Source organism: Eucalyptus grandis, chromosome 7, assembly GCF_016545825.1.
Source record: "Eucalyptus grandis isolate ANBG69807.140 chromosome 7, ASM1654582v1, whole genome shotgun sequence".
NCBI lineage: Eukaryota > Viridiplantae > Streptophyta > Magnoliopsida > Myrtales > Myrtaceae > Eucalyptus > Eucalyptus grandis.
In genome coordinates, this window is record NC_052618.1 from 21,143,626 (window position 1) to 21,166,818 (window position 23,193).

Genomic DNA, 23,193 nt, shown 5'->3' on the forward strand with positions numbered 1-23,193 from the left:
AGCTTTTCTAACCTCGGATCTTTGTATTTGCAAGAAATTCCTGCATTCCCAGCCTTTTTTGGATGCTGTCTGTTTTGCAGAGACGATCTCCCATCCATCCAACTCACTCTCGGTACAGCCCTTTTATCCCTTCAGAACACCATCGAGTGATTTGTTTGTTGATGTCAGCCAGTTCTCCTCTAGAATAGATCCTTTATGCAAAAGGATGCGTTGGGCATAAGAACACCCGGAGGAAAAGACCACATGCTAATAAATAAATAAAAATGATTGCATGACGATTTTAATGTATTGTAAGAATAATAGTTTATTTTAAATCATAAATGTGACAGCCCAAGTGACGGTGCGTGGGGAGGAGAGATGATGGTGCATCCGCGTCTCGATCCCAGACGTGTGCTGGGAGGTGACTCGTTTTTTTGGGGTAGTATGATATGCTCCAAGAGGAACAAAACCGCATGGGTTGAATAAAACGGTGAGGACTTAGTATTCAAAACGGACACATTATGTTACAAGTGTCCATAATGTGTTCCATGCCCCTTTATCACGGAAATAAGTGCCAAATCCTGAACATGTTTCATGATTGAAGTACATGTAAATTTCGTTCTCGAAATTTTTTAAGGAGGGTAGAATGTAATATTAGGTTAGTGGGCCCCAAAAGAAGAAATAGAAAAAGAAGTTAAAAAGTCAATAAAGCAAAGAGAAGAGGGGAGAGGGCTAAGTTAAATAGAAGCTGAGGGATCTTTGACCAGAAAGAAAAGAAGAAGAAGAAGAAGAAGAAGAAGAAGAGAAAGGGGAAGAATGGAAAGGGGTTTTGGCACGTGCATGCCTCGGATGCCTCGCCAAGTCGACTTGACTCCATAACGCAGCACCTGGTAAGGAATTAGGCCCCTTGTTCGTTCAATTGAAGTAATTTTTTAGTTTATGGCTCAAATTCAGAATTTTTGGAAAATCAAGCGGCAAAGTCTGATTTTGGAGTTGTTGAGCCACATATTTTTGCAAGCATGGTAGTTTAGGGTGTTGTGGATTTTATGGATCATGATTTGAGCTTATGGTTTGTCCATAACAAAATTCCAAAGTTTCCCGCACACAATGAACAGTATGCGTACAGCAGCTTTGAGTCCATATTTTGTCATTTTTCGGCTTAATTTTAGGACGGTCAAGTTGAGATTTTTGTAATATGTGTCAATGGCTCTCTATTGACTATAAGTATGTTCGGATCAGGGTTCGGAGGATAAAGTTAAGGCGCAATCAAGTTTTGCGCTTAAATTCCGCGTTGCGAATGGCTTAAACAATTACCTTGGTTATGCGATTTGTTAACGTGTAGAAGCCTTAGTTGTTTAGATTTTAACATTATTCCTCAGCTATTTGATAGGGCCTTGAGTTTAACAATACGAGTATTGTTTGCCATTTGATTATAGACGACGAGGTGAGTGGTATTATATCTTCTTTGGTGTGTGTGTGTGTGTTTATATATATATATATATATATATATATATATATATATATATATATATATGTATATTGAATCGAGAAGAGCATTTTTATTGCATAAAAGCCGAATCGAGCAATTGCTACTCTTTGATTGATTTTGAATGTTTGAAAAGCGTATTATACAAAGTAAGTGGAGAAATATATATGAAATTACTTTGTAACTAATTTATGGAAAGGTTTATGATGATTTGAGAAATTGATATGAAATGAATGATGGGTTATGCTGCAAATGTTATTTGTTTGGTTTAAGATATTGATTTATGAATTGGATTTTTGGTATTGGAGAATGGTTATTTATACTCAATATAACTGTGAACCCAGTGAGGGGTTTTTGAAGTATGCATACCAAATTTAGGATATCCTTCTGGGCCGAGCCACCAACTTTCTAGGTAGAGACTTTGCCAACGGGAGAATCTTGGTCGTCTTGTCATAAGGCGTTGTGTCGTGATCATGGTTAGATATTGAGTAAGAGATTGATCGATGAATGGACCATCGACGTGTGTTTGATATGAGATGAATTAATCATGTATTTTTTTATGGAGATTATTCAATGGACTCGACCATTGATACTTGACTTTTGATGGTGATTTAAATGAGTTTTCCATATTAGTATAAAGCTTTGATGATAAAAAGAAAAAAAAAAACTCTTATATGATTTGATATGTATTTTAAATATTGAATTGATGCTATGAAGTTTGGTATTGCTTTGTATACATGCACAATGGTTATTCAATCTACTTAGAAGATATATACTACTCATTGTGCTATTGTTGCTCATCCCACTCCTCCTTTAATCTTTTCGGGTTCCTCGATTAGCGGCGAATAGAGTGAGTGCACCGTTGGTGAGAAACTTTTGGGGAGTTTTATTTTTATTTTCTTTGGTATGGTTTAAGAAAGTGGTGCACATGATCCTTGCTAGTGGTTGGATTGTCTGAGTTTTAAACGTATATCTCTATTTAGTGGATTATAGAAACTCTGATGTTGCAACCAATTTGTTGATTTATCTAATATGTATATATATGGTTTAAGATATATATATATATATATATAAGTTGATATCAATTTGTTGGTTGCGTTTGAGGTTGTGTCCTTCGTGTGGAAGGATGGCCACGCCATCCCCATTCTTTGTAGTTTTGGGGTGTGATAGTAAAAATATCAAATCATAAATAATTATAAATTATTTTTTTATGACCTAGAAAACCCGTCTTTCCGTACCAACACGGACAATGAGATAGGCTCGGGGTAACGGGGGTAAACCCCGGGGCGACGCTAGCGGAGGACCCACCACCCTAACGTCGCACTTAAAATCCCATGCGGCCAGCGGGATTCGAACTCCTCTCCTCTAGCAAAGGATCATAGGAGCACGATCCAACCAGCCACCGCGGGCGATGGTTTATAAATTGTTGTGAGACTCACTTTTTCAAAAAAAAAAATGTAGTGTTATTCTCACAGTATTCAGAAGTGTCATGCTAGCAAAATCTTGAAAAAAAAAATGGAATATAAGAGGGAGGAAAAAATAAAATAAAAAAGGCAATGAAAAGGAAAGAAAAAGACAAACTTAAGGAGAGAACGTCTTGGAATGCGGGGCTGAAGGAAAAAAAGGTAAGTGGGGGAGTTGGATTAATTGGGTTGGGTTTGATTTGGTCTCATGGGCTGGAATTTGAGTGGACTGCTTTAATCTTCATGGGATCAATTCAAAGTGGGCCTTGGCGCATTTTTTTGCCCAACCCGCACCGATAGGGTCCGGGTTGGTTTGGTTGGGCCGGGTCTCTTGGCCCGGTCCGAATTTCTTTTCTATTAATATTAAAAGTACTAATATTAATAAATAAATACAAAAAAAAAAAAAAATTTAAAATTCGGGAAAACGTTAAAATATTTGAAAAATAAAGAACTCATGAAGATTTATAAAATTCCGAAATCTATTTAAAAAATTTAGAAAATTCATAAAATCATTAAAAATCGAAAATCTATAAAATAACAGAAAATTAGAAAAATCATTAAAAATTCAGAAAATTCTAAAGAAAAAAATCAGAAAATTTTAGAAAAAGGAAAATCTTTTAAAAGTATTAAAACCCAAAATTTAGACAAGCCTTTAGAGCTTTACAATAGGATTCTTTATTTTGGATTATCTTTTCTTCTTCTTCTTTTGGATAATTTTAGGATGTTTGTGTGTTTTCTTTGTGATTATACATGGTTGCCCTTTTTCAATATCTTGGATGTCATATTCTTTGTTTTAGAATGGTTGGGTTCCAACCTAAATTCTTCGAGCGTTAATCTTAGGATTAACATAATCAAGTTTTCGAGTCTAGAATCTCTAGTTACATAAATAATAAGATATTTTAGTAGGTTTTCCAGTCGACACCAAAATGCCAGTGGCCACTCTTTAGTCAAATTTCTTCAAAGTGAATAAAAATTTGAAAATGTGCAATGTATGAGCTTGGGAGATCCTATGTGAACGAGAGGCTATTAATCCAAAATTAACAATACCTCTAAATCTAAAGTTCTTTCTCGGAGGTGTTAAGTTGTGACATTACTTTAACTAGATGAACGAGGGGCATGAGTATTTACTTAGTCTTGCATTACGTAATCGAATCAACTTGACGATGTCTCATTGACATGCACATATAAAAACCCCTTTCTCTTCTTGATCCTTTCCCTTCTTCTTTCTTTCCTCTTCCTTTTTCCCGAACCGCTCGCGGCCACTCTAAGTGTGAGAACTCTCGCTTTATGCCATTTTCCCATTTTTTCTAACTTTTCAACCGCTTTTTATTTATTTATTTATTTTTTTAATAGAAAGGGCACCTCCTCTTTGACTTGGTCTAAGAAAATGTCCCGCTATTACAGGATCTACTTTACTTACTTTTCCTGGTCCAGCTCACAATCTCCCATTTCCTCTTTCTTTGTTCCTCCTCTTCCTCCCTCTTTTTCTTCCTTCCTGTTTATGTTGCGGCCCGGTGAAGTCCAACTCCTCAGATCCAGTTGCAACCCAACAACGATGGCCACGGGATTTGCTTGGATGGTTGTTTTCCAGCAATGTGTAGGGCGGTAAAAGGATTAGTTTCGGTTCTTGGTGTTGGTTCATGGCCTTTGGCATCGTGGTTGGTGGTGGTTATGGATTCTTGATGGTGGTTCCAAGCGATGGCCAGTGGTGGTGGCGTGACGGATGGTGGACTGCAGCAGACGATGATGGAAGTCGAAACAATCCGGGTAGTGCGAAAAATGGAAAATCCCATGGTGGCGGCAGCTTGTTTCTATCATTTACGGTGGACGCTGGTTGTGGATGAAGAAGAAGATGGTGATGAACTGATGATGGTATGTGAGTATGGTGGTTTAATGATGAGTGGCGGCTGGCAATGGTGACAGTGCGGTGGTGGCCTTGTGTGTTTAATGTTTACAGAGAAGACAGACGGTGGTGAACGATGGTGTGCTGCCATGGGAGAAGTGGCAATCGCTTCAGCTTGTTTAGAGAGTTGACAATCGCGTCAGGTGCAATTTGATATGCACATGGTGCGCATAGCTGAGATGCAGAATTTATCCTCAACCACAAATGAAGTACGAAGAAAAAAAAATATGCTTCAACACATTTCGACTTGGAAAAGAAAAGAAAATTTAATGCAATGACGGAGGTTTGCGGATTGAGAACACTTCCAGAAGAAGCTTCTCAGTTTGGTTTTTCACTTCCGGAACCAGTGAACACTTTTAGCAAGAGTTTTTATTCCATTACAGATGACAACGAAGTACAAGCCATGGCAATCCAACTGAAGATAAGCTACAAGTGATCCTATATACACAAATTAATCCAGAGGCTTGTATCACCAAGGCATGAATCTTTTGGTGAATTTGAAGGTTGAAGAATTGGCAGAAATCTCTGCGTGGTTGCTTGTTGATCCAGCCAATGGAGTAGCTGCAATTGATATCTCTCTGGCTGGTTCAGTCTCCTCACAATGCTCATTCTTTTCTCCTCTGTGACTATATCAATCGCTCTAAAACCTTAGCATATTGGATCAATCCAACCAATTCAACACTCTAAAAGTTCTCGAGAGTATTACCTTTGATCTGGCTGTCGATTTGACCAAAGGTGAACCATCTGGTTTGATATCTCTCTGGCTGAAAATTCTGGCATCTTGAGCTTTTCTAACCTCGGATCTTTGTATTTGCAAGAAATTCCTGCATTCCCAGCCTTTTTTGGATGCTCTGTCTGTTTTGCAGAGACAATTTCCCATCCGTCCAACTCACTCTCGGTACAGCCCTTTTTTCCCTTCAGAACACCATCAAGTGATTTGTTTTTTGATGTCAGCCAATTCTCCTCTAGAATAGATCCTTTATGCAACCTAGATGCTTGGTCATGCTGCAATAACACATTGCACGAGATCAATTGTAAAGAGGGAATAAGCGAGCCATTCGCATTTTTGCAGGAATAACAAGGGGAGGAATAGTGAATCTTTGTTCCCTTTATGGTCAATCATTTATGGCAGCTTAAACTTTCAAGAAAAGAAAAAATAAACAATTTGTCTAACACGGTTAATTAGTCATTGCATTCTGCTAGTCTTTTCTATCTTGACAAGATAGGTGCCATTAACTCAAACCACCCAAGTAATTTTAAAAAAGCACAAAGTCAAAAAAATTAATACTTAGACACAATGGGTGTAGAAGCTTCTTTTACCTTTGCTATGGCTATTGATCCATCCAAAGGAATATATACTGATTTAATATTTCTGGCTGCCAGATCTTCCTTTCTAAGCTTTTCAAGTCTCGATTGTTCACCTTTGCAGTAATTTCTTACACCCTCATGCCTTCTTGGAAGCTCCGTATGTTTTGTGGAGGAGACATGTAAGCTGTCAAACCTATTCTTGTCGAAGCCTTTCTTTTTGTGTAGAGGAGCAACTCCATTGAGAGGTTCAACTATTCCAATTCGCACATTATCCACTAGCGCAACATGTTCATTATGCGACTGCAACAAGACATTGCGTGAATGAGATCAACTGTATCAGAAGAAATAACTGAGCTGTAGTGCACGCTCAATCTCCTGATGCATGGGAGGTTTCATTTTAAAAGTGCGTAGAGTCTGCTACATTTTGAGCTTTTCACTTCTCTGTGACGACATTCTTTGACATATCATGCTTCTTTAGTTTATGTTACAGGGAAGCAACAGAAAATGAAGAAACAAACAACATGGTTCTCTCACCTTTGCTTTGGCGGCTGAGTCATCCAATAATACACAATTTGGTTTGGTATTTCTGGCTGCAAGTTCCTGCTTTTTCACCTTGGAAAACCTCATCTTTTCATCTTTGCTATAAATTCTTACAGTTGCAGGCTTTTCCAGAGGATCCATACGTTTTGGGGGAAAGACATTTGAGCAGTTGGACTCATTCCCATCAAAGCTTTTCTTTTCCACTGGAAGAACTTCTCCACATCCACGGGGTAGTTCAATTGCTAGTGTTTGCCCAGTCTCCTCCAATGCATTTTTGTTCTGTGAGCTAGATGTTTGGCCATGGAGAGTTTCAATTGTTGGTGTCTGCCAATTCTCCACCATAGCACGAGCATTACGTGAGCTGGATGTTTGGCCATACTGCAATCAACATATTGCTTGAGATCAATTGAACCAGAGGGCTGACTAAGGCATGATCCTGGTCTTATGACAAACATTAGTGGTTTCATTTCTAAAATTGTCTGGAAGCTATATTACATTATGATTTTCCGCTTCTTTCCATGGTCTTGTTTGTTATTTCAGGGCATTAACAAGCAAATCCCAATAATCACGTTTTGCAAAACTAACCAGTGGAGGAACCATGGAAATCTTTGTGCAGTCAGTGATTGTTCCTCTCAAGTTAGGCATTGAATTTGGTTTCTCTATGGCTAGTTCAATTCCTTTGTTGTGATTGTTCTGTGGTGATTTTGATGCAGCACAGTGCTCTCTGCTTTTTCCTAACTCCCAATGTTTGTAAAACATTCTATCTTATATGCTTATACAGAAGCAAATAATTAAATCAACTGGAGACTCTTGAAACTCAGAATTGTCCTACTCTTTTCTTTTGAATTTCGCTAACAATATGAAAACCTTGCCATTAACTTTACCAGCAAACTCAATGCAAAAAATCCTAACTTGAAATTAATAATCAGATATTACGAGTGAATTTAGAAGCTTGTTTCACCTTTGCTTTGGCTTCTAATTCATCCAGAGTAACACATTCTGGTTTGATATTTCTGGCTGCAAGTTCCAGCTTCTCCACCTTTTCGACCGTCGATTCTTCATCAGTGCTGTAAGTTCTTGCAATTTCAGGCTTTTTTGGAGGCTGCATATGCTTCGGGGAGGAGATATGTAACCCATTGAACTTATGCTCAATGAACCCTTTCTTTTCATCTAGTGAAACTACACCATGGAGTGATTCGATCATTTTTGCTCGCTGACTCTTCATCAGAACAGCATGTTCATCATCTGAGCTACATTTTGGGCCATACTACAATGCAGGAGATGAAACACATCGAAAGAAAATGAATGGCTGAGGCATAATCTTAAACAGTAAAGCTCATGACAAACATCCAAATTTTCATTTAAAATGTGTCTGGAAGCTGTATTATATGTTGATATGTTCCGCTTCACTTCTCTGATGTGATATTATTTAATCTGGCAATATTCTTCTTTGGCTGTTTTTTTGCCATTCTGGTACATATCTAATTGAAGGTTAATAGGGCATGAGGAATTTCCCTGATATCTCTCTTTTCTATGTAAGTTTTTCTTCCCTATATATAATAAAGGTGAACAAGCTGTATAACCAACTGAAACTTCAGGAATAGAATTTTGACCTGTGTTTGCAATTGATCTCTGTCAATGTAGCTAACTTGCAACTCGTTGGATTCATCAATACAAACAAATACATCATCGTCCCATGAGAGGTCCGCAAAAGATGAACTTCCGAAATTTCTACCATGTAAGTCACGTTGGGAGTTGACATTTTCTGATTGGAAAGAAGTCTGCGGGAGAATTGATGTAATGACTTGAACTCGGTTGTCCCGCTGAAGTGAGGGCTCCGTTGCTGAGTCTACCAGAATCCATGTCTGTTTTGAAAAGTAAATAGGTTAATTATGGACATACTTCACAAATCATGTCCATGAACAAAACATTTTTTTCGTTCTCACTTCTGGACATGAGTTCTCATGTTCAGGTTGACGAAGGTCTGACTGCAAGTCAACCAAGCTAATTGATGAGTTTTCCACTGCCCGAATTGAAGGCTGTTTTCAAAAGTAAAAAAGGCTAGTTATGGACATGCTTCACAAATTATACCATGAACAGAACATTTTTTTCATTCTCACTTCCGGAAATAAGTTATTGGGTTCAGGTAGATGAAGGTTTGAATCCAAGTCAGCCAAGCTAATTGATGAGTTTCCAACTTCCTCACTCCACATCTGTTTTCAAAACAAGGAAGATTAGTATGGAACATGCTTCACAAATTATGCCCACGAACAGAATATTTTTTCATTCTCACTTCCGGAAATGAGTTATTGTGTTCAGGTTGATGAAGGCCTGAATCCAAGTCCATCAAGCTGATGGCTCCACCATTTAATTGCAGGGCTGAAAAATCAGACTCTTCAATTCCTTTGTGCTTTAAGTGACAGATGACGTAGTTCTTGGTCGGCTGTCAGACAATCATGTTATTGGAATCCATAAGACCTGATCTTATCCTACTTAATTTCCAGAATCCTACTCCATTACAAACTTCAACAATGGAAAATGAGGAGGAACAGAATCATTGCATTTGGCTAATCGAAACTTTTGAATTGGATGCTTCTGCAGATTATTACAATAATAATGAATGTAATAAACTAGAAGAAATAAACGAGGGACAGATTATGTACAGCGTGTGCAAACAATTCATTGAGATTGTCAGTCAGGAGATGATATTCGTGGATGACCCAGTTGGTCTTGGTGCCCTTAGAGCCCCGACCTTCATGAAAGACCAGTGTTTTCTTAGTACCAATCGCTCTGTTCCTGTCTCCAGCCTTGATAGTCCTATCAACACCAGTCTTTTTCCAAAATCCCAATGGAGTCGATCTTTGAATTCGTGGCGTTTGTGGACAGAAGAACCACCACTCTTGAACTTTGTCATCAGGAGGAACGATTGATTTCTCTGTCAAGTACAATTTGAATCTAATTAATGATGAACTTATCCCTTTCTTTTCCTACAGCCGAAAGATGCATAGTGAACTTGTACACAGTCAAACTTCGATTCCATCAGCAAATTCCGCAAAATATTCACTGATTCATAGACTATTTTACCGCAATCGTCACACAACTCTAGGACAACATGATGCCACATTTATAAGTACTAGATATCCATTACGATGCCATAACTGGCCAAAAACGGACAGGAAAAAATTATAGCAGCGTCTCGTTCTTTACCCTCGAATATTTTTGGTAATTCCCAAGGCTCCCACTTGCAGATATCGACCTCGGGAATGATGCAGATGTTGCCTCTGGATCCGAGCACTTTCAGCTTCAAGTAATGATCGACCAGTTCCTCATCGGTCGGGTGGAACCTGTATCCGATCGGCAGATTCTTTGGGATGATCACAGCTGCCATCTTCTTCTAGTTCTGTTACTTCCCTCGCGCGAGGGCGAATTTACCAAAGTTCTGGGAAAACAGAATGAACGAGCTTCAAGGCCTCGCGCTTTAAGTCTTCATCAAAGTCTTTCCCTTCTCTGAGAAGTTGCCTTACGTCATTCTTTTTTTTTTCTGCATTTTGGGGTTTGCCGTTGGAATTCCACCCTATCGCTTAAGGACTATTCAAAGATTCTCCTATCGCTCTCAAATGTCACACTATCCACTAAAACTCTGTCCTAACTTTCTGCATCACGTAGAAAGCCTGTGTCATTTATTTTCTCTTTATTGACAAAAGTATAAACGATGTAATTATAATACCTTGACCGAGTCAAGAGTGGTCCCGGAGAAAAAAAGAAAGAAAGGATAAGAAAAGAAATAGATTGAAAAGTCTAAGGAAGGGACCATTGGAGGTTCGTCTCAGTAACCACCCTTCCAACTTAGAAGGGGGAGATGAGGTCAAATCCTCACATTTTCATGAGGGATTAGGGTGAGGACAATTTCATTTCAGGGAATTCCCACGTTCTGTAAGAAGACAGGATAAAAGTTTGAGAGTGAGTGTTATAGTAGGATTATAGTATGACCGACTAAAAAAAAGATCTACAAAAGGGGAAAAATTAGTGCTTTGAGATGTCATTTTCAAGAAAAATAGTGATATCTTCAGGTGTTGGCTCAAATGGGTTGGAAATCCTTTCTCACCATTCAGTACAGAAATGGCTTTTTGCCTATGGATTTTACTTCGAAATGACTTGCTAGGCTGATGGTGGTTTTTGAGATCTAGTTTACTTACTTTTCCTGGTCCAGCTCACAATTTCCCATTTCCTCTTTCTTTCTTCCTCCTCTTCTTCCCTCTTTTCTTCTTCCTTCCTGTTTATGTTGCGGCACTGTGAAGTCCAACGCCTCAAATCCAGTCGCAACCCAACAACGGTGGCCACGGGATTAGCTTAGAAGTCGATCTTGATCTCTAAGGTGATTTCGATATATTAGCCTTATAAGTGTAGATCTTTGATATTAGGTATGTCTGAAGAGGAATAAAGCATTTCACGTTGATAGTTGGCTCATAACTCCTTTGAATTAGGGCTTCGACAATAGCCCCCGTCTCGGATGTATCCACAAGATGAGATATCGAATGCTTGCTGCTCATCCCAATATTGACTAGCTATAGCCATACGTAGCTGACCATGAGTAGTAGTACGCTTGATGGGCGTGTGTCGATCATAGACCACGGGCTCCTACATGGGCCACACTTCAATTGTTGACATTCATCTAATTTGGTAGGTAACATACGTCGACAAGAATTTCATGTCGCATGCATCATATTTGCCAATTCTCTTCCTTCAACATGTCTTGACCTGACAAAATTTTCACTTTTGCTCATTGTTATTTACTTAGCGTCGGCTTGGTTTGTTAAAAATTAGTGCTTCTGAAAAACATTTTCAGAGAACTCATTTTTTTTTATAAAAGTAACAATATTTATAGTGTTCGCATGAAATTGAGTTGGAAATCATTTCTCACCCTTTTTCATGGAAAATGGCTCTTTGCTTATGGATTTTCCTTCCAAATGACTCTCACTAGACTGGTGGTGGGTTTTGAGATTTGTCACACCCCAAAACCAACAAGGGGTATGACAACATGAGAAACTTTTAATCCAACTATTTAATATACATATATAATCATATATGTGTTATTTCATTTCAACAAATTTTATTCAATTTTGAAAATGCTCATTTAAATCATCCTCACAATTCAAGCATCAATGATCAAATTTATTGATTAATCTCTAATCAAAAACCATATAAATGGTCTATTCATAATCCATCTTATATCAAAATATACGCCGATGGTCTATCCATTAAATAATCTTTTACTTAATAGCAAACCATGATCACGACAGTGACAACACAACGCCTACTGACAAGGCAATCAAGATTCTTTCCTTGGTAAGGTCTCCACTTACAAATTCAATGGCTTGACCCAAAAAGATATCTTAAACCTGGTATGCATACTCACAAGCCTATCAATGGACCAACATCGATATTGAACACCAAACCTACATCCTCCAATATCTAGAAATACAATCCATAAATTAATCTCATAATCCACATTACATTTCACAAACCAATCATATAACCTTTGTAATTCAATTCATCTGAAATTAATAGTTTTTTTTGTAAAGCATTTACATATTATTTCATAAACCGAATTCACAAATTGATATGTACAACCTTTTGTAATGTTTTTCATAAAATGCTTCTTAAATTATCTTATAACTCATTCCATAAAACAATTCGCAAAGCTATACATATATATTATTTCACAATACCTTTCATAAAACCACTCTCGAATCATTCTCAAATATTAAAAGGTAGTAATTGTCTAATCTAGACTTTTAAACAATAAACATGCTTGATTACTCGTAAGATACTTAAATATTTATTTCTTTCAAGACATGAGTTTACAAATCCATAAAAGAGATAGCATTACTCATTTGGATGTGCCCTTAACCAAATAACAAGGCACAATCAAATTAACGAACTCGCAATCCTATCATATAAGCAAGAAATAACATCAAAACTAAGTGAAACGCTATATCAATTATGGCACGGCTAAACTAAGCCTAAATGCCAATAAAATAACTCTCACGCATCAACAAATCGCTTACTTGAAGCAATTATTCAAATCTAAATGTAATGTAAAACTTGCTCACAAACTCTAAAATTTCGTTTCGACAAAACCGTTGCTTCAAATGACCATCAAACCCACTACTAAAAAATTGGATTATACAGCTCAAGTTTCCCAAAATTCCGATTTCAAGCCCTAAACTCAAAAACTATTTGTTGACATCTGAATTTTTGTCAACGTTTTAAATATCCATTTATTTTTCAAAAATATAAAAATTTATATTAAAAAAAGAGAGTAATAAATGATAAAAAAAAATGATGAAGTCGTGTGGGCCGTTATGTCCGGCCCACTTAGCGACTTTCAGCCCTCTAAGGGTGCATTTGATCAGTATTCCCAAAGGGCTTTCGGCCTCTAAAGTCCTTTAAAAAATCTTTGGATCGTTTGGCGATCATTTTGAAATAACTTTTAAGTGAAAGTCAGTATTGGAAAATCTAAAAGCCCAATGCTAATAGGAACTAGTTTTGAGTTTTCAATATTTTGCCAAATGCTGAAACTTATTTTTTATTCCAAAATTATCTTTACTCATTCTTCAAATTTTTATTCTGCCATCATTATTATTTTTAAAAATACCAAATAATGCTAAAAAAATCACACACACACACAAATTCTAAAACAATTAAATATATTAGGTCTTCTAAAAATATTATTTATATATTTGATTTTTAGCATATGTATTTGATTTTTTTAGTATTATTGTCAAAATTTATATTTAAAAAGTTGCATACATTATTTTTTTCAATTCTAAACAAATAAAAATTAAAAAATTCCAATGAAGAGTTTGCTTTTTAGCATTATTCTCAAATTTATATTTAAAAAGTTACATACATTATTTTTTCAATTTTAAACAAATAAAAGTTAAAAAAATTTGATGAAGGATTTGATCTTTTTTTTTTTAATTATATATGTATTTGATTTTTAGCATTATTGTGAAAATTTATATTTAAAAAGTTGCATGCATCATTTTTTTTTCAATTTTAAGAAAATAAAAATTAAAAAATTCCGATGAAGGGTTTGGTCTTTTAAAAAAATTATATATGTGTTTGATTTTTTTAGTATTATTGTCAAAATTTATATTTAAAAAGTTGCATACACCATTTTTTTCAATTTTAAAAAATAAAATTAAAATATATATAATATTAATTATCCATAGAGCTTTTCAAATGTATTTTCTACCAAATAGCATTTCTCTCAAAGACACTTCTCAAAGCATAATTTATCAAACGACTTTTGTATTTGCCTAAAGTGCTTTAAGCTAAACTGTTTTGTATTTTCCTAATAAGCTTTCAAAATATTGAACCAAACGCATCCCAAGCCTGTTCGCCTCTCTTATCTTTATTTCTTTCTTGGAAAAAAAGTCTTAAATGGTCCCTAGACTTCTACTTCACGTGTAATCTCGTCTCTGAGCTTTCGATTTGCTCAATTTGCTCATTGAACTATCGATAAATGTCGATCTAGTCTCAACTATTTGAAAATTGACAAATTTCGCCATTTCGTTCGTTAAAGTTAATAGAATTGGACATTTTGGTCTTTTTCTTTTTCTTTTTTTTTTTCTTCTTCTTCTCTCTTCCCTCCGCTGACCATGGCGAAGCCAGCAGAGGGAAGAGAGAAGAAGAAGAAAAGAGAAGAAGAAAAAGACCAAAATGCCCAATTCTGTTAACTTTAACTAATTGAATGACGAAATTGGTCAATTTTTAAATAGTTTGGATTAGATTTGATATTTATCGATAGTTTAGGGACCAAATTGAGCAAATCGAAAACTCAGGGATGAGATTACACATTAAGTAGAAGTCCACCATTTGTGACATTTTCCCTTCATTTATATACATTTATAATGATATGCTGTTTATATTTAAAAAATGTACATGATATGATGTGAATATATCTAACTTTAATACTGCGACTCATCAAACAATGAATATGATATAAAAGAATCTCAAAATTTTATATCCTATCCTATCTAATCCTATCTCGATTAGAAATCCCTAGGACGACCAAATATAGTTTATGAGAGAATGTCTTGGGAATGTGGGGCTAAAGGAAAAGGGTAAGTGGGGTGAGTTGGATTAATTGGGTTGGGTTTGATTTGGTCTCATGGGCTGGAATTTGAGTGGACTGCTTTAATCTTCATGGGCCAATTGGGGATCAATTCAAAGTGGGCCTTGGCGCATTTTTTGCCCAGCCGCATCAATAGGGTCCAAGTTGGTTTGGTTGGGTTGGGTCTCCTAGCCCGGTTCGAATTTCTTTTATATTAATATTAAAAATACTAATATTAATAAATAAATTAAATAAATTTTAAAATTCGGAAAAACGTTAAAATATTTGAAAAATAAAGAATTCATGAAAATTTATAAAATTCCGAAAACTATTAAAAGAATTTAGAAAATTTATAAAATCATTAAAAATCAGAAAATCCATAAAATAACAGAAAATTAGAAAAATCATTAAAAATTCAGAAAATCCTAAGGAAAAAAATCAGAAATTTTAGAAAAAAAAAAGGAAAATCCTTTAAAAGTATTAAAACCCAAAATTTAGACAAGCCTTTAGAGCTTTACAATAGGATTCTTTATTTTGGATTATCCTTTTTCCGGATTATTTTAGGATGCTTGTGTGTGTGTGTGTGTGTGTGTGTGTGTGTGTGTGTGTGATTATATATGGTTGCCCTTTTCAATATCTTGGATGTCATATTCGTTGTTTTAGAATGGTCAGAACAAAACCTAAAATTCTTCGAGCGTTAATCTTAGGACTAATGTAATCAAGTTTTCAAGTCTAGAATCTTTAGTTGCACAAATAATAAGATATTTTCCTAGGGGTCTAGTCGACACCAAAATTCTAGTGGCCACTTTTTAGTCAAATTTCTTCAAAGTGAATAAAAATTTGAAAATATGCAAGGTATGAACTTGGGAGATCCTGTGTCAATGAAAGGCTGTCAATCCAAAATTAATAACACCTCTAAATCTAAAACTCTTTCCCAGAGGTGTTAAGGTGCGGCACTACTTTAACTAGATGAACAAGGGGCATGAGTACTTACTAAGTGTTGCATTACATAATCAAATCAACTTGACGATGTCTCATTGACATGCACATATAAAAACCCCTTTCTCTTCTTGACCCTTTCCTTTCTTCTTTCTTTTTCTTTTCCTTTCTTCTCTCTTCCTTTTTCCCGAACCGCCCGCGGCCACTCTAAGGGCGTGCATGACAAAATTTATGTTTTTCGATATCTCGTTTTTCTGTTAGGAACAAGTTTGGAACATAAATCCGTTTGGTAACGCAATTTGATTTTCTATTTTGAAACAGATTTATGTTTGAAATAGAGAAATTGAAGAAATGAAAATTTGGAATGTTTAACTTCTCGGTTTACGAAATAGAAATCGAAACTAAAATCAAACCATATAAAAAAATCTTGCACTTTCTTGCTAACTTAATTCACTCATAAACACAACTTCACAAATTATTGCTAATTTTCTTTTTCTTATTTTGCTCGTTTTTTTTTTTTGCATTTTTTTTTGATAACTTCCTCTTTATATATGAAAGGAAATTGAATGGGTCCCCAATTTTCAAAAACGACCAAAGTTCTTAAATGCTTACTTAAAAACAATGGGGCTCGTTCCTCCTAGAAAATGTACGCGCATGGTTAGTTGAAGAAAAAGTTTTTACGTAATAGATGAATAAAAAACGTGTCTATAAATTTAACCTTATTCTTTTACAGATTCAAGATTCTTGCAAAATCAAAATAATTAAATTGTTACACAATCTTGAATTTTAATTTAAAGGCAAGACATTCAAGAGAATCTCTCTCTTTGCTATGCAAGGGCCATTAAAGGTTCATTGAGCAATAATAAAGAAATTAGGGATGAACAACTGGATTGATTCAATTCGAGAATCAAAATAAACCGACCTTCCCCCGATTGGTTCCTAATTATAAACATTACTTTAAGGTAGAATTATCATATATTCCTTTACACCATTAATTTTATTTTATTGATAATCTTGTATAATACTAGTTTTTGATAAAATGACAAGGCTGTATATGCGTCATTGATGGCACCCATATTCATGCTTAGCATGATACACATCGAACCTATGCAAGATAGGCTTGCAAATGATACATTGACCGAGGAGGAAACCAAATAAATACGCTTAGAAAAACAATTGCTAATAAAATGGCAATGGATAATAATATGCCGGAAATTCCATAAAATTGTATTTTCAACTTTTGTAATGTATTAGTATTATTTCGATTATTATTTTGTATTTGAGGATTTCCCATGTTGTTTTAGTATTATTTCGACTATTATTTTGTATTTGAGGATTTCTTATGTTGTTATCTAATCAATTTCTATTCCTAGAAATAGAAATTTGAGTCGTTATCAAACGGGTTTCTTTCTTTTAGAAACTTGTTTGGGGAATAGAAATTAAGAAATTGATTTTGCCAGAAATCAATTTCTGTTTCAAAAATTTTGTCATGCGCAGCCTAAGTGAGAGAATTCTCGTTTTATGCCATTTTCCCATTTTTTTTATAACTTTTCAACCCCTTTTTATTTCTTTTCTTTTTAAATAGAAAAAGGTACCTCCTCTTTGACTTGGTCAAAGAAAATGTCCCGCTATTACAAGATCTAGTTTACTTAGGACGCGCATGAAAACTATTATATTCCAGAAATAGTTTTTGAAACAAAAATAGATTTTTTTTATTTCTATTTTTAAAAGAGTTTCTAAGCAAAAATAACTGTTTGATAACGGACACAAAATTTCTACTCTAAAAATAGAAATTCCTTTGATAATGACATAAAATTTATTCTTTTTGGATGGTGGCGGACCCAGCGGTGTGCAGCGGCGATCGGCGACAGCGACAAATTCTCATTTCTGTTCTAGAAATAGAAAGTATAAAATTTTTACTTTTGATTTCTACTCCAAATCTATTTCTGGAACAAGAATTTATTTCAGAAATAGAAAAATGAAATAATTTTACCAAATGAATTTTTATTCCAAAATTGTTTCTGGAATAGAAAAATTATTTCTGGAACAATTTTTTTTTTTTTTAATCATACACCCCCTTACTTTTCCTGGTCCAGCTCACTATTTCCCATTTTCCTCTTTCTTTGTTCCTCCTCTTCTTCCCTCTTTCTTCTTCCTTCCTGTTTATTTTGCGGCTCGGTGAAGTCCAGCGCCTCAAATCCAGTCGCAACCCAACGACGATGGCCACGGGATTTGCTTGGATGGTTGTTTTCCAGCAATGTCTAAGGCGGTAAAAGGTTCTTGGCGTTGGTTCATGGCCTTTGGCATCGCGGTCGGTGGTGGCCATGGATTCTTGATGGTGGTTCCAAGCGATGGTCATTGTGGTGGCGGCGTGACGGATGGTGGACTGCAGCAGACGATGATGGCAGTCGAAACAATCCGGGTAGTGCGAAAAATGGAAAATCCCACGGTGGCGGCAGCTTGTTTCTTTCATTTACGGTGGACGCTGGTCGTGGATGCAGGAGAAGATGGTGATGACGGTATGTGAGTATGGTGGTTCAATGATGAGTGGCAGCCGGCGATGGTGACGGTGCGGTGGTGGCATTGTGTGTTTAATGTTTACAGAGAAGACAGACGGTGGTGAACGATGGTGTGCTGCCATGGGAGAAGTGGCAGCGCTTCAGCCTGTTTAGAGAGTTGACAATCGCGTTAGGTGCAATTTGATCTGCACATGGTGCGCATAGCTGAGATGCAGAATTTATCCTCATCCATAAATGAAGTTTGAAGAAAGAAAAATATGCTTCAACACGTTTCGATTTGGAAAAGAAAAGAAAAGAAAATTTAATGCAATGACGGAGGTTTGCAGATTGAGAACACTTTCAGAAGAAGCTTCTCAGTTTGGTTTTTCACTTCCGGAACCGGTGAACGCTTTTAGCAAGAGTCTTTATTCCATTACAGATAAGTACAAGGCATGGCAATCCAAGTGAAGATAAGCTACAAGTGATCCTATATACACAAATTAATCGAGAGGCTTGTATCACCAAGGCATGAATCTTTTGGTGATTTTGAAGGCTGAAGAATTGGCACTAATCTTTGCGTGGTTGCTTGTTGATCCAGCCGATGGAGTAGCTGAAATTGATATCTCTCTGGCTGGTTCAGTCTCCTCCCTGTGCTCATTGCTTTCTCCTCTGTGACTATATTGTATCACTCTAAAACCTTAGTATATTGTATCAATCCAACCAATACAATACTCCAAAAAGTACTCGAGAGTATTACCTTTGATCTGGCTTCTGATTCAACCAAAGGTGAACCTTCTGGTTTGATATCTCTCTGGCTGAAAATTCCGGCATCTTGAGTTTTTCTAACCTCGGATCTTTGTATTTGCAAGAAATTCCTGCATTCCCAGCCTTTTTTGGATGCTCTGTCTGTTTTGCAGAGACGATCTCCCATTCGTCCAACTCACTCTCGGTACAGCCCTTTTTTCCCTTCAGAACACCATCAAGGGATTTGTTTGTTGATGTCAGCCAATTCTCCTCTAGAGTAGATCCTTTATGGAACCTAGATGCTTGGTCATGCTGCAACAACACATTGCACGGGATCAATTGTAAAGAGGGAATAAGCGAGCCATTCGCATTTTTGCAGGGATAACAAGGAGAGGAATAGTGAATCTTTGTTCCCTTGGTGGTCAATCATTTATGGCAGCTTAAACTTTCAAGAAAAGAAAAAACAAAACAATTTGTCTAACACGGTTAATTAGTCATTGCATTCTGCTAGTCTTTTCTATCTTGTCCTAAAGTACAAGATAGGCGCCATTAACTCAAACCACCCAAGTAATTTTAAAAAAGCACAAAGTCAAAAAAATTAATACTTAGACACGATGGGTATAGAAGCTTCTTTTACCTTTGCTATGGCTATTGATTCATCCAAAGGTATATATACTGATTTACTATTTCTGGTTGCCAGATCTTCCTTTCTAAGCTTTTCAAGAAGCTCCGTATGTTTTGTGGAGGGGACATGTAAGCTGTCAAACTTATTCTTGTCGAAGCCTTTCTTTTTGTGCAGAGGAGCAACTCCATTGAGAGGTTCAACTGTTCCAATTCGCACATTATCCACTGGCACAACATGTTCATTATGTGACTGCAACAAGACATTGCATGAATGAGATCAACTGTATCAGAAGAAATAACTAAGGTGTAGTGCATGCTCAATCTCCTGACCCATGGGAGCTTTCATTTTAGAAGTGCGGGGAGTCTGCTACATTTTGAGCTTTTCACTTCTCTGTGATGACCTTCTTTGATGTATCATGCTACTTTGGTTTATGTTACAGGGAAGCGACAGAAAATGAAGGAACAAACAACATGCTTCTCTTACCTTTGCTTTGGTGGCTGAGTCATCCAATAATGCACAATTTGGTTTGATATTTTTGGCTGCAAGTTCTTGCTTTTTGACCTCTAAAAACCTCATCTTTTCACCTTTGCTATAAATTCTTACAGTTGCAGGCTCTTCCAGAGGATCCATACGTTTTGGGGGAAAGACATTTGAGCAGTTGGACTCATTCCTATCAAAGCTTTTCTTTTCCTCTGGAGGAACTTCTCGACATCCATGGGGTAGTTCAATTGCTAGTGTTTGCCCAGTCTCCTCCATAGCATTTTTGTTCTGTGAGCTAGATGTTTGGCCATGGAGAGTTTCAATTGTTGGTGTCTGCCAATTCTCCACCTTAGCATGAGCATTACGTGAGCTGGATGTTTGGCCATACTGCAACCAACATATTGCTTGAGATCAATTGAACCAGAGGAGCCAACTCAGGCATGATCCTGGTCTTATGACAAACATTAGTGGTTTCATTTCTAAAATTGTCTGGAAGCTATATTACATTATGATTTTCCGCTTCTTTGCATGGTCTTGTTTGTTATTTCAGGGCATTAACAAGCAAATCCCAATAAGCACGTTTTGCAAAATTAACCAGTGGAGGAACCATGGAAATCTTTGTGCAGTCAGTGATTGTTCCTCTCAAGTTAGGCATTGAATTTGGTTTCTCTATGGCAAGTTCAATTCCTTTGTTGTGATTGTTCTGGGGTGATTTTGATGCAGCATGGTGCTCTCTGCTTTCTCCTATCTCCCAATGTTTGTAAAACATTCTATCTTATATGCTTATACAGAAACAAATAATTAAATCAACTGGAGACTCTTGAAACTCGGAATTGTCCTACTCTTTTCTTTTGAATTTCGCTGACAATATGAAAACCTTGCCATTAACTTTACCAGCAAACTCAACGCAAAAAATCCTAAATTGAAATTAATAATTAGACATTACGAGTGAATTTAGAAGCTTGTTTCACCTTTGCTTTGGCTTCTAATTCATCCAGAGTAACACATTCTGGTTTGATATTTCTGGCAGCAAGTTCCAGCTTCTCCACCTTTTCGACCCTCGATTCTTCATCAGTGCTGTAAGTTCTTGCAATTTCAGGCTTTTTGGAGGCTCCATATGCTTCGGGAGGAGATATGTAACCCATTGAACTTATGTTCAATGAACCCTTTCTTTTCATCTAGTGAAACTACACCATGGAGTGATTTGATCATTTTTGCTCGCTGACTCTTCCTCAGAACAGCATGTTCATCATCTGGGCTACATTTTGGGCCATACTGCAATGCGGGAGATGAAACACATCGAAGGAAAATGAATGGCTGAGGCATAATCTTAAACAGTAAAGCTCATGACGAACATCCAAATTTTCATTTAAAATGTGTCTGGAAGCTGTATTATATGTTGATATGTTCCGCTTCACTTACCTGATGTGATATTATTTAATCTGGCAATATTTTTCTTTGGCAGTTTTTTTGTCATTCTGGTACATATCCAATTGAAGGCTAATAGGGCATGAGGAATTTCCCCAAAATCTCTCTTTTCTATGTACGTATTTCTTCCCTAAATATAATAAAGGTGAACAAGCTATATAACCAACCGAAACTTTAGGAGTAGAATTTTGACCTGTGTTTGAATTTGATCTCTGTCAATGTAGCCGACTTGCAACTGGTTGGATTCATCATCCCATGGGAGGTTCGCAAAAGATGGACTTCCGAAATTTCTAACATGTAAGTCGGTTTGGGAGTCAATTTCTGATTGGAAAGAAGTCTGCGGGAGAATTGATGTAATGACTTGAACTTGGTTGTCCTGCTGAAGTGAGGGCTCCGTTGCTGAGTCTACCAGAATCCATGACTGTTTTGAAAAGTAAATAGGTTAATTATGGACATACTTCACAAATCATATCCATGAACAAAACATTTTTTTTTGTTCTCACTTCTGGACATGAGTTCTCAGGTTCAGGTTGACGGTCTGACTGCAAGTCAACCAAGCTAATTGATGAGTTTTCCACTGCCTGAATCAAAGGCTGTTTTCAAAAGTAAAAAAGGCTAGTTATGGACATGCTTCACAAATTATACCATGAACAGAACATTTTTTTCATTCTCACTTCCGGAAATAAGTTCTCATGTTCAGGTTGATGAAGGTTTGAATCCAAGTCATCCAAGCTAATTGATGAGTTTCCAACTGCCTCACTCCACGTCTGTTTTCAAAACAAGGAAGATTAGTATGGAACATGCTTCACAAACTATGCCCATGAACAGAACATATTTTCATTCTCACTTCCGGAAATGAGTTATTGTGTTCAGGTTGATGAAGGCCTGAATCCAAGTCCATCAAGCTAATGCCTCCACCATTTAATTGCAGTGCTGAAAAATCAGACTCTTCATTTCCTTTGTGCTTTAAGTGACAGACAACGTAGCTCTTGGTAGGCTGTCAAACAACCATGTTATTGGAATCCATAAGACCTGATCTTGTCCTACTTAAATTCCAGAAACCTACTCCAATACAAACTTCGACAATGGAAAATGAGGAAGAACAGAATGATTGCTTTTGGCTAATTGAAACTTTTGAATTGGATGGTTCTGCAGATTATTACAATACTCAAATGAATGTAGTAAACCAGAAGAAATAAACGAGGGACAGATTGCATACAGCATGTGGAAACAGTTCATTGAGATTGTTGGTCAGTAGATGATACTCGTGGATGACCCATTTGGTCCCGATGCCCCTTTTGCCGTGACCCTTATAAAAGACCAGTGTTTTCTTAGTACCAATCGCTCTGTTCCTGTCTCCAGCCTTGATAGTCCTATCAACACCAGTCTTCTTCCAAAATCCCAATGGAGTCGATCTTTGAATTCGTGGCGTTTGCAGATAGAAGAACCACCACTCTTGAACTTTGTCATCAGGAGGAATGATTGATTGCTCTGTCAAGTTCAATTCAAATCTAATTAATGATGAACTTATCCCTTTCTTTTCCTACGGCCAAAAGATGCATAGTGAACTGTACACAGTCAAACTTCGATTCCATCAGCAAATTCCGCAAAACATTCACTGATTCATAGACTATTTTACTGCGATCGTCACAGAACTCTAGGACAACATGATGCCTCA

General features: G+C 36.6%; 2 protein-coding genes across 10 annotated transcripts in view; both read right to left on the reverse strand.

Annotated features, from left to right (window-relative positions):
* LOC108961078 overlaps nucleotides 1–23,193 on the reverse strand; it is a 23,567-nt gene continuing 374 nt past the window's right edge. Inside the window, exons 1-11 of one of the 8 annotated variants that reach the window (XM_039317059.1) lie at nucleotides 9,887–10,234; nucleotides 9,343–9,614; nucleotides 8,973–9,122; nucleotides 8,800–8,892; nucleotides 8,626–8,718; nucleotides 8,293–8,544; nucleotides 7,641–7,946; nucleotides 6,674–7,057; nucleotides 6,152–6,439; nucleotides 5,538–5,836; nucleotides 5,116–5,457 (exon numbers count right to left, since the gene is read on the reverse strand). In XM_039317059.1, coding sequence (XP_039172993.1) covers nucleotides 5,301–5,457; nucleotides 5,538–5,836; nucleotides 6,152–6,439; nucleotides 6,674–7,057; nucleotides 7,641–7,946; nucleotides 8,293–8,544; nucleotides 8,626–8,718; nucleotides 8,800–8,892; nucleotides 8,973–9,122; nucleotides 9,343–9,614; nucleotides 9,887–10,067 — 2,475 coding nt within the window. In that variant the 5' untranslated portion in view covers nucleotides 10,068–10,234 and the 3' untranslated portion in view covers nucleotides 5,116–5,300. Of the gene's footprint in view, nucleotides 164–5,115; nucleotides 5,458–5,537; nucleotides 5,837–6,151; nucleotides 6,440–6,673; nucleotides 7,058–7,640; nucleotides 7,947–8,292; nucleotides 8,545–8,625; nucleotides 8,719–8,799; nucleotides 8,893–8,972; nucleotides 9,123–9,342; nucleotides 9,615–9,886; nucleotides 10,235–21,708; nucleotides 21,937–22,018; nucleotides 22,109–22,189; nucleotides 22,283–22,362; nucleotides 22,513–22,734; nucleotides 23,007–23,193 lie in introns of those variants that run through there. The other 7 variants (XM_039317064.1, XM_039317065.1, XM_039317060.1 and 4 more) reach the window with 7 other exon arrangements.
* LOC104453257 (protein NTM1-like 9) overlaps nucleotides 18,536–23,193 on the reverse strand; it is a 25,808-nt gene continuing 21,150 nt past the window's right edge. The window contains exons 9-11 of one of the 2 annotated variants that reach the window (XM_039317068.1): nucleotides 19,620–19,856; nucleotides 18,996–19,294; nucleotides 18,536–18,907 (exon numbers count right to left, since the gene is read on the reverse strand). In XM_039317068.1, the coding sequence (XP_039173002.1) occupies nucleotides 18,757–18,907; nucleotides 18,996–19,294; nucleotides 19,620–19,856 (687 nt within the window). In that variant the 3' untranslated portion in view covers nucleotides 18,536–18,756. Of the gene's footprint in view, nucleotides 18,914–18,995; nucleotides 19,295–19,619; nucleotides 19,857–23,193 lie in introns of both variants that reach the window. The other variant, XM_039317066.1, reaches the window with a different exon arrangement.